The sequence below is a fragment of the Prunus persica genome, chromosome G6 (genome assembly GCF_000346465.2).
Source record: "Prunus persica cultivar Lovell chromosome G6, Prunus_persica_NCBIv2, whole genome shotgun sequence".
NCBI classification, from domain to species: Eukaryota; Viridiplantae; Streptophyta; class Magnoliopsida; order Rosales; family Rosaceae; genus Prunus; species Prunus persica.
Genome location: NC_034014.1, coordinates 22,032,384 through 22,043,754, shown reverse-complemented (window position 1 = coordinate 22,043,754; position 11,371 = coordinate 22,032,384). Strand labels below are relative to the sequence as shown.

The window sequence follows — 11,371 nt, the reverse complement described above, 5'->3', positions numbered from 1 at the left end:
AGCTGACAATAAAAGTTTGGCTGTTATATAATGCTAAAAATAAATGTAGCAATAAATTCAGGTATCAGCATCAGGATCCGGATCATGATCAGGATCATTATTATCCGAATCAGGATCAACGTTATCATTATCAAGGTCAGGATCATCATTTTGCATGTCCATTTGGGATGCAGCAAGAAATAGGGCTCCAGTTCCTGAACCACCATGAGAATGTTCAATAACAACGTTGTCTGATAGGTCATTCCCAAGCATTTCCCAGACACTGCTATTGAGGTAATTTCGGAAGACACGGTAGTGCTCATAAAGCCCGCCTTCCACGGTAACTACACTTTTCTTGTTTTCGATTCTCCCTAGCTTCTTTATTATCCCAAGAATTCCAGCTCCAGCAAGACGAGCTCCACGTTCTGCAATGATGTCACAAACCTCGGAAACAACCTCCCTCACCCTTGGAGAAGTACTAGTGATCTGATAGTGATGGAGAATAAGAGTTAAGTATTTTGCGTATCAGTAAGATTGAAGACTAGTTCAGGTAATTTCTACGCAGTTACTGTTTTAGTACTTCATTGTGAAGACACCTTACCCCAAAAACTTTCGTCAGTTTTTCACCAACAATTTCACGATCATCCGATGCATCTTGATGCATAGCCGCCATATCAGGTGAGCTAGATGAAATGACAAGTGACATATTAGTAGCAGCTGAAAATTATTCTCTTGGGTCCAATGTTGCCAAAATAAGTATAAATCTGCTGCAAATTTTAACCACAGTATTACACCATTTCTTTCACTATTTCTATTTGATTTAAACCAGCAGTTAGTCAAATTAAGATGCTAACTAAAATCAATGCATAATTTTTCGAACGGTCACAAATTCAACATGCTTCTAAAAGCACATGCACATTAGACTTTGTTCTGCACCTCAATTGGTAAGGAGTCATGAGTTTTGAAGGCACATGGTCTCCAAATAATGCTGTTTCCTGGGCCATCTTCAGTAATACTCTTCTCACAATTTCCCCCAGATACATTCCTGAAATCAGCTTCTCGAATCTCTGATACAAAACAGGATTAGAGAAGAAGCAGAGAAGTCATGTGTTTCAATAGATTGGAGTACAAGGGTTTCCTTACCCGCCGTCCAGGATTTGAGCTCTCAGCATCTAAACAAGTATCAAAGATGGTTATTGGAAGATGAGGAGAACTGAAATCTCCCCACTGTGTGCTAATTACCTGCAAAACTAAGCAGATAATTTAATTATTCTGTTTACTTCTATGCAATAAGCAACTACAATAGACACTAATTACCATCTCTCCTAACTTAGGTGATGGACCATGCCACTGGAGAGCTGCATCTGCTGGCTCTACATAAGCAGCATCTGTGCCCATTGCTAGAGTAACCGCAGCCACGCTTTCTTTGTTATAGTATCTACCTCCTGCCAAATTTCCTACTGTATCATCAACCTGCTCAAGAAGATACATAGCTGAATCAATTGCAAGGAATCACTTTGTTGTACTAGAATCAGGCAAAAATGGAAGTCACATTAACCAAGGGAGCCGCTTACTATTGCATAAACACGCAAGTTCACTCCATGTTCCTCAAGGGCTTGGTTGAAGTCACTCACCAACTTCTTTCCAACCTGATCACATTGTGGATATATTGGTGGTTAAAATCTCTGCAATTGCCATGATCAATTGCAATGGAAATGTTTACACAATTTTAAACTTGAGCAGTTATTTTTGATGATTCATTGAGTGTAAAATACCAAGAAATGGGTAAATAGAACTTAACTTTGCTATCAGCTGAAAAACTTTTCCATTTGATTGCAGTTTGATGGGAAACAACAGCTTGATCGACGGGACATGACACTATACAACCCAATTTGTTCTCCTCTGCTGAGTCCGCTTGACCGTCTGGATGTTCTGAAATAAACTTTCCTAGCTCCACAGCAACAAAATCAAACAGTTCCTGTTTAACCAGAAAACCTCAGATGCATCTCTTTCCACTACAGTCCATAAAACGCATTTTGATTTTGTTCAAGTTCTAAACTCTAAATGTAAAATAATTGTGACAATGCATGATCTTACTTGGTTGAACTTGAAACCAATGCATACATGTACATAAGTCATTAGCCACACACTCCCTCTTCTCCAAAAGAAGGTGTTCAGATCCTCTGCACATGTTTTGATGTTGATACCGCACTTATATAAAAAATTACGTTGTTTCCCCTAAGAGCTAAACCCTAAACTCTATACTTTAAAATGACATCGTAACAATTAAATTTTCCCCAAAAGAAGAAATGATCCTTGAAGCTGAAGCTGCTGCTGCAAAAAACTTACCTTAGAAGTAGCAGCCATGAGATTGGAGGGGATGGGAATCTCCTCCCTAAACAAATCTGAAATGGGTTTGTTCTTCCCTCCAAGTCTGGCACACAAGATCAAGAAGTTTGTTCCACGCAAATTCACTCCATAATAAAACCCTTCCTCATCTCTGCCACCACACCACAACACATCCGAGATCTCAAAATTCAACAAAAACCAGTACTTAACAATCCATGTGAGCAAATGAGGCTTGAATAAATGAAGTAAAAACTAGCTGGCCTACCCGGAGGGGAGGGAAGCAACATACGAAACGAGCATGTTGAGAGTTGTGATGGTTCCACTGGAAGCAAGGAAAGCTTTCATGTCAGAGTCTAAGGCATTTGACACCAGCCATAGCTTTGGCACTGGCGTGGCACAGTCCCTTGCAAATTTGCGTAGTATTTTTTGTGTTTCTCTCCATTGCCTCTGTTTCTTCCGCTTCCACTGTCTCAGTAATGCCGCTGCCACTACCACCGTGGCGGTTGCTGTCAATGCTGCCGCCACCACCACCTCCTTCCTCATTTTTATTGTCTCTCCGATACCAATATGAGTGCATCAATCACCAACTTGCAAAATAACATTGGCTTTGCTATACGTTTATTTTTCTCCTGGTGATATGTTGGTTCGGAATAACAGAAACCGTAATTTGTGCAGTGAGGAACGAGTATTATGGAGGGGAGGGAATAAGATGCATTGATTCAAGATATAACAGTTGAGATCTTCAAATGATATTGGAATTCTAAAGTCATTTCCTAACCTATGGTGTCACAGACTTCACCAAAAATCATAGTGCTAAAGACAACCACATATAAGCTAAAAAAATAAACTAAATAAACTTTATGATGCGTAATTAAGACAAAAAAAATCCTCCTCCATCACTATTATTGTAGAAAATAGTCTCATGATACTGATGATATCATCTCAATATGACGTCGATATTGTCCCATTATATCGAATGCAAATGGTTTCATACAATATTGATATGACATACATAAAATATCAATATTGTGTCGATGTAAACGATTTGCTAGAGTGATAATGTTATTTGAGAATATTGCTTTATTAATATTGTTATTAAAAAAAAATAACTTTAGTATTATTTGCGTCGTTACTCAATTTACTCTTTGAAATCGGGGTATGGTATAGTCCAATTAATTCAAGTCCATGGATTGTAAATTCTAAGCTGGCTGGACTGAGTCCTTCGTTTGCGCCCAAGCTATGTACCTTGCAATTGCAGTTGGGCATTCCGGTAACGGGTGGCCTAAATAAATTCAATTTGGGCTACTGGAAGGCCTAAAAGAGTTTGATATGTAACCAAGTCCAAATCGACTGTGAATAAAATGTGAAATTCTCTGCTTGTTTTGTTTTGTTTTTTTTCCTAAACAATATTGGGAAAGAAAAAATCGAACTTAGGATCTCATGTGTAGAGATAAATAATGGGAGATTCACTATAATACCCAATATGGGAACCTAAATTATAAAAAAAAACCTATATGAAATGGAATTTAGAAATACACCCAAAACTCATTTACAACATAACAAAAAGGTTTTTAACTTCTTTTAAATTACAAAACTGCCATTGATTTCTTAAAATAAACCCAACCCAAAAACCTCATAAAAAAGCCCAAAACACTCAATGAGGCATCAAAGTAATTTAATAATTAAAATTAAATTTAATAGGGTCAGCTATCATATTTTAGATTTTTTTTTTGGTTTGTTTATAAAAATTAAATGGTATAGAGTTTATTTATAATTTTAGTGCTAAAATTGAATATGACTAAACATCTCATAAATAATCTTAACCGTTTAAACTACAAGCCCGTCGCCTCGAATTATTTGTTAACAAGTCTTTGTTAGTCCTACTTGGGATATTAAAGGCCGTTCTCATAAACCCTTTACAACAACCTAAAGTTGATTTTTCAATTCGATCAAAAAAAGAGAGTTGATTTTTCAATAATATAATAATAACAATCTGACCATTGAAGCTGGAAAAACGGCCTGTCCATGAAACATACTTATTTCGATTTTCTACCAAGTTATTTGTTCGACAAGCTTTAGTGGTGTGAGCCCCAAAAATTAGAAATGTGTGTTTACATGGAACAACATAGTCGTGTACCAAAAGCTGCCACAAGTCAAAGTTTTTGTGCTAATCATCATGATGGTGATTCCTTTGTATCTTCGTAAAGGAAGTCTTGGACGATTTTACACTTTTGCTCTCACCTATATAATGTTAATCAATAAATATTATAATTTCTTTTGGGTTTTTATTTTTTTATTTTAATTATTTAATTATTAATTTTTTTTTTCTACTTTGACTCTAGCAAATGTTGTTTGGTTCGTTTCTAGATGAAAGGAAACTGAAAGAGAAACAATATTTTATTGAAGAACATCAAAATCAAGGAGAAGGGTCCTTCTCCTTCGGAGCCATCACCTTCAAGGTAAAAGAATATTGTATGGAAGATTTTTTCGTTGATTTAATTTATTCATTATATAATGATTTATGCAACAAATGATGTGCTACTTTGATTGAAAATTTATTTTATGAAATGTACAAGTAGTGATGATAGTTTGGTTTTAATGTGAAAGGATTGGAGTCATGAATTCTTTAATTTACAAAATAAAATAGGGTTGGGCGAAAAATTGGGTTAATCGATGAACCAGACGGTTTAGTTTGGATTGATTTGATGTTTTTAATTTTTATCTCTTTATATCATTCAGGTTGGACCAAACATGATTCAGATGTGGTTCGAAATTTGTCAGAGATCGAGAGAACTGAATCAAATTAGTCCTCATATAAAAGCCAAAATTTTCCATACATATTAAAATTCTATAATTGCATCAGCCACCCTTTCGCCATTCTCTTCTCTCATTTTCTCACGCTCTCGTCTTCCTGTCTTTCTTGTGTCTTTAACTGCGATGTAGTGCCTCTGCTCACCTTGATGATGTCTCAACCCTCCTCAATCTATAATTGTATCTAACTTGGATCTTGTTAAATGTGAGATATGCTCACAATTGGACTTGCTGCTTCGCTGACCTTGGCTCGTCACTACAACCTTAAAGGACTAGGGAGGGTCGAATTGACCCGTGCCCAACTCTATTACAAAGTGTGACAATTCGAAAAGACATGATTAAAAATGAATTAGATTAGTATTAAGTCGTTTTATGTGGTTAATTATGTATATATGTTAGATTAAAGTTGAATAACATTAGATATATAAGTCTTAAACAAAAATAACATGTTATGACTCAGATAGCACCAAATCAAAGATTGATGCTTTGTTAATCTTCTGTGTTTTTTTTAATGACAGTAGCTGTCATTTTACTCTTTATGACAATAGATGAACCACTACTCAAGTGTGAAATCTAAGAAAAAGTCATCGACGACAAAAAGACACTTTCCCGATTAATTATACCTAATTTTTGGGTGTGTGTGTTTTATTTTCTCTGGGCTGTAGACTGTAGACTGTAGACTGTAGACTGTAGACTGTATGTATGAGCCTTCAATAATTAAGGCTTCTTCTACTACCCTATAACTATAAGCTCACCGACTAATAGTGGGACCATTTGGGTCAGAAGTCCAACAAAGTCCGAGAACTTGGTTGGAGAAGAAGCTGATTGAATTTCAAAGCCTTTATCCAGTTCTACACGTATTGGCCTTTGACCATATACAAATCCTTGTTTTCCAATGCCGTACGTGGCAATTTGGTCGGTGTATTGGGTTGGCTTTGCTTCATCCCCATTGAAGGACATCAAAGTTTTTTGTTTGAAAATTAGGGCAGCATATTCTTCAGCTGGACTTTTGTTTTGTTTTTTTCCCCTTGTTCTTCATCATCTAGATGGCAGTGCAATCAATTGTCCTCATTTCTTACAATTCATACAAAGAGCTTCTGCTTAATGAAATTGATTAGCAGATAAGATGAAGAAAATAATTAACCGATAGTCAAACATGTTTTAAGCCTTTAAAGTTGAATCGTACATTTAAACATTAAAGTTTTATTAAAATGTGAGTTTTCAACTTAAATCCAATTATGAATGTGCAAATAGGCCCAAAATCATTTTAAGTAGTACTTATCCAAAACTTCAATTCTTCAATGTGACATATTCTCAATATTATTATCGACCAGGGAATGTTGTGGTGAACCTTAATAAAGAGGAGAACTTATTAATGATTCGATTGGAGTGCACTCTTGTGTCCTAATCGTTGCATCTCACTATCATGTTGGTTACTAAAAAAAGTAAAGCATCTTATAATTGTAACTTATATAAGATAATATTATAGATGATGATGCAAGTCTATCTTCTAGTTCCCATCTCCGGAGCCGAGCATATCAGATAGTTTACATCAACAAGTCAATAAATATTTGAAATTTGTTTCTTATTAGCATTTAGTGGCTCCCATCAAGTGTTCATTATTTGCTGAGCAGTTTGGAAGAGTCACCAACTTCACATCTGATCCGTCTCAGAATATGCAATCTGTCTATCAAATTAGAGGAGATGATATTATTCTAATTAATAAGCTATGCTTTATATTATTTATATCTAATTAGCAATTAAATTTCTGAAATACTTGAAGATCTTTGCATTTAATAAATCAAAGAGGTTTATGAATGAAATCTTATTCTTAAAAAATGAATCGAAGAGGTTTGAACCTAAAGACAGCGAGAATGTATCCAGAAGAAGACAAACTGGGCAGATCACATAATATCTGGTGGGACTAAGGTTGTCACCTACCTAAACAATAATTGATCGTATCATATTATTTAAATGGTCCCTGTGCGACCCTATAAAACGGGAGAGAGACAACATACATCTTCAATGGTAATTATGAATTCCTTTGCTGAAAACTCTACAAATTTCCCTACAATTTGAAGTTACATTTCTAAATTGACAGTCAATAATTTTTTGCAAGCTCTATCTACTTCTGACTTTTAGGCGGTTCCTTCCGTCTTTGTCTAACAAAGACAGTTTTGTTGTTTTTGGTTGGGGTGGTTTTACAATGACTTTTTGTAGTGATTCATTTAGAATAATATTAGGGTTATTGAAAACCTAAATATATTTTAATTCGACTAACTAGTCATTCGTCTAGTGATATTTACCTCAACTAAGTTGGAGGAGGTTTCAAGTTTTGGCTCACATTCATGACGATGACGATATATATATTTGTGATGAGTTCGATACTTTGTTGTGGCCAGCCTCACTGTAAGATGAAAACTAAAACTAAAATCCGATTGTTTTTGTCTTAATTTTCTTTTTGTTTGTTTGTTTTTTTTTTGGTCGACAAAGAAAACTTGTCAATAGAATATCAAAGTGAGATATGGGCCATGGAATGAAGAATATCCACCAAAGAGACAACAATCAATCATTAAGTCACAAAATACAAAGGAAGTTTACACAAAACCCCTAAGAAAAAAAAAGAAAAAAGAAAAAACCACAGCTAGGTTTTCATATATAACAGGAGGGTAAACTGAACGTGGTCAACGGGTCAACCACGCAAAAATCACAAAAAAAAAACCCTCCTGCAAAATAAAACCGCGCTGGCAACAAAAACAAAGCCATGGCAATGGCTAATATTTCATGCTTCACAGAGAGGCTTTGGTTCCTTCCAAAAGGTCATGAAAGCCAGAAAAAGAAAAAGACAAGCATAAGAAAACTGTCAATAAAATTAATTTATTCCTATATATATATATATATATCTTCCAGCTTAGAGATCGAAATCTAAAGCACAAAGCGAACTTCAAAACTTCCGATTTGCTGGTCACACAAACTTGAGCAATGACTGTCTCAGGTTTTTCACAAGATCCTTCACTGTCATGCTGAATTCAGCGTCCATCTGTAATTAGGAAATAGCAAGTTTCATTAATTAAGCCTTTACATAAAATCAAACATTAATTTCTTCTAGAAGAAATAATATCATGTTAATTTAAGTACTTAGTGAATAGGTGTTGAAATATACCTGAGCAATTACAGTGATATCAAGAGTTGAATTGCCAAAGGGCAAGACACTGCTGTTAACAATGGTGAGATCAAGGCTCTCTATTTCGCTTAGTATTTTTGCCAAACATCCTTTGGTTTTCTCACAATGGACTCGTATGAGAACCTCCTTGTCTGAAACCCTTGCTTCAATTTCGGGGAGTGGCTGGTCGGAGGAGCTCTCAAAGTTCTCATCCGATGAAGAGATATCATCATCTGCAGAGTACTGAGTCCTCTTCACAAACACCACTGCTTCTACTGTTTTCTTAACCGCTTTTTCCTCCAGCATCTTCGTACGTTCTTGAAGATGCTTCACGTACTTGATCGCATCTCCAAGGACTGAAGCTTTGTCCATCTGAAATTTTGCTTAAAGGGGTCATTGAGAAAGTTGGCTATACTTCAATAAACTTACTGGAATTGTTCTATTGCAAGACGTTACACCGTCAATCTGAACCGTTTAGTAGACAAAAGCGTACTTTATAATTCAGATTAACATTTTTACAACATAATATGTCAAACTATCTAACAAGGGAACATATTATGCATTGAACTACAGAAACAATTAATTATGTACCTTCTTTAAGCCTGGAACTAAGGCAGACAGAGCTATGAACCGCTGGCTGAGTTTTTCTCGGCGTTTTCTCTCAGCCAGAACATGATCTTGAGCATGTAAAGGGCTCCTAGTGACTGTAGCTGCCCTCTTGATCCCTTGTCCATGTTTCGGTGAACAAGTTTGGGGGTCATAGGAACCTTGGGAAATCAAAGTTGTAAGGTTCAATTTCCCATTGGAATATTCCACCTCATTCTTTGGCTTCATTGTGTTGTCTAGAGTACCATAGAACTGCTGAGAACTGGTTGGGGGTGATGAGTTGGAGTTATCAAAAGAAATCAGATGTGAGGAGGAAGAAGAAGCAGCCTTGGCCATAATTGTGTGGTCAGTGGTGCAAGGGTTCCAAGTAGTGTGGTTCTTAGGCTGTTTTGCTGGCCTTTCGTGAGTGCCGGCCTGTTGAGGAGTTTCGATGGATGCGTTGCTGAAGTTGTGTGTGGCTTTAGGGGTGAAATTCGGGTAAGACGAGTAGCTCTCAGAAGAAAAAGACTGGAAATTGAGATCATCAAGTGAGTAGTCCAGAGAGTTCATTTCATATTGATGGATAAAAGTAGGATCCTCCATCTCCTAAAAAAAAAAAAAAAAAAAAGAAGCATTAATATAGCTACCACGGATTATGAAGAACTTATTGCTAAAGTTTTATTTATTTATTTTGGTATTTTAAATTTCTTAGCGAAAGTCTCTCCATGTTAAGGGATATGAATTCAGATGTAAGTATAAATTTGCATAAATAGAAGCGAGACTTACCAAATCAGATACCCATTTTGCTGATGAAATCATGTCCATTTAAACACTTGCTTTCTTTCCTTGGAGTGGATCGGAGTTGGCAGCACCTTTGGATTAGACTAAACAAGACAGTAAAATCTTAGTTATACTTCTTCTTTCTTGATAAAAATAAAGGAATAAAGATATCATGGAAGGCTGATATGTAGACTAAACATTATATGCTTGATTAAATTAAGGAAGAAGAAACCCAAATCTGAAAAAACCAGCTTTTGTCAGAAAACCTTAAAAACAAGTGCAGGGAAGAAATTAAGGGTGGAAACCTCAAAGAAACTCCTTGGAATTTGGAAAACAACAGGAAAAGGAGAGTTGAAAGTTGAAAGCTCACCTTAATAAGACTTGAGAAGAGAGAAGACCCAAGGGTTGTTTTCCAATTCGCAGGAAAGACAAGTTTGCAGTGTTTTATAGGTGTACGAACGCGCTCCACTCCACACTGAGCAGATGACTAAAGAGAAAAGGGTAGCAAAGAAAAATTGTACGTAGCAGATCCAAATTAATTTACTATTAAGTTTAGTGGCACGTGTGAAAATGGTGTCCGCATTCTGATGAATGAACACTATTCATTTGGAGGCTTTCTTCTCTTGGTCAAAGTGTGAACACTACTCATTTCTAATAACTTATAAGGCTCTAATGTAAAAATTGGTCTGAGTGGTTGACCCATTCTGCTAATTTAGGGTCGTTTAATAACTATTTTATTTGTACTTTTTTTTTGAAAATTAAAAATTGAAAATATACCTAGTAACATATTTTGTTTTGTGTTTTCAAAAAGGTGAAAACTAGTTTTTAAAATCACCTTTATATTTTTCAAAACAACTTGAAAGTGTTTTTAATTTTCGTTTTTATTTTGTTTACCCTCCTTTCTCATTTACCAAGTTTAAATTATCACACATACATTGCACTCAAGTTACCAAAGCTCAATATTTGGGACATCCCAACTTGGACCCGACTACTCGACTCTTGTGTTGGACCCTATTATGAGCTTTAGGACTTTCAGGTTTGAAATTCACCAAACATTCCGGACTCCAAAAAATTAATGCTACGAACTCTTTGTAACATGAACTTTCATTTTATGATCTCAAATTCATAAATTGACCTAAAAAAGAATTTAATTTTCAAGTTCCCCATAAACAAAATGAAACTGAAATCAGTCACCAAATAAGTTTTTAACATATTACGAACTAGGGGTGGTCATCGGGATCGAAAAACCGGAACATCGAACCAGACCGGTGAAAAAAAAGGGAAAAAAATCAGTTGACAAAAAAAGTCAACAAATCGAACCGAACCAGTTCTAACCGATTTTGATTTCAGTTTTATACCGCACCAAACCGGACCGGTTGTATTATTTTATTTCAATATTTTAAAATCCAATGCTATATTTTAAAATTTTTAATTAATATTTTTCCAAATTCAACTTAAAAAATTTTCTCATTGTATGAATTGGGTCATTTGTTAAATTTTAAGCCAAAAAATAACTTATTTATTATAATATATATTTAATTTTTTTTGAAATAAAATAAAATAATAATAATTCAGTTCAAAACCAGACTAGTACTGATCAGAATCGAACCGGCCAATTTTTTTTTTAAAATTACTTAAACCGGACTGAATTGAACATGTTAAATAGTACTGGTTTCAGTTTTGGTTTGAGGTGAGAACCAAATC

General features: G+C 35.3%; 2 protein-coding genes across 3 annotated transcripts; both read right to left on the bottom strand.

Annotated features, from left to right (window-relative positions):
* Positions 1-2,871, bottom strand: LOC18773266 (probable hexokinase-like 2 protein). Its single transcript, XM_020565261.1, has 9 exons — positions 2,594-2,871; positions 2,329-2,479; positions 1,781-1,957; positions 1,554-1,628; positions 1,297-1,455; positions 1,123-1,221; positions 916-1,046; positions 581-662; positions 1-465 (listed from the first exon to the last, which is right to left on the bottom strand). The coding sequence occupies exons 1-9, from the start codon at positions 2,869-2,871 to the stop codon at positions 58-60; spliced, it is 1,560 nt and encodes a 519-aa protein (XP_020420850.1). The 3' UTR covers positions 1-57.
* LOC18772387 (transcription factor bHLH18) lies at positions 7,468-10,110 on the bottom strand. Of its 2 annotated transcripts, XM_020565259.1 has the most exons (5): positions 10,038-10,110; positions 9,674-9,771; positions 8,894-9,493; positions 8,303-8,674; positions 7,468-8,179 (listed from the first exon to the last, which is right to left on the bottom strand). In XM_020565259.1, the coding sequence occupies exons 2-5, from the start codon at positions 9,710-9,712 to the stop codon at positions 8,105-8,107; spliced, it is 1,086 nt and encodes a 361-aa protein (XP_020420848.1). In that variant the 5' UTR covers positions 9,713-9,771; positions 10,038-10,110; the 3' UTR covers positions 7,468-8,104. The 2 variants fall into 2 exon arrangements, with proteins under 2 accessions (XP_020420848.1, XP_020420849.1); XM_020565260.1 differs by lacking the exon at positions 10,038-10,110 and having other exon boundaries at positions 9,674-9,980.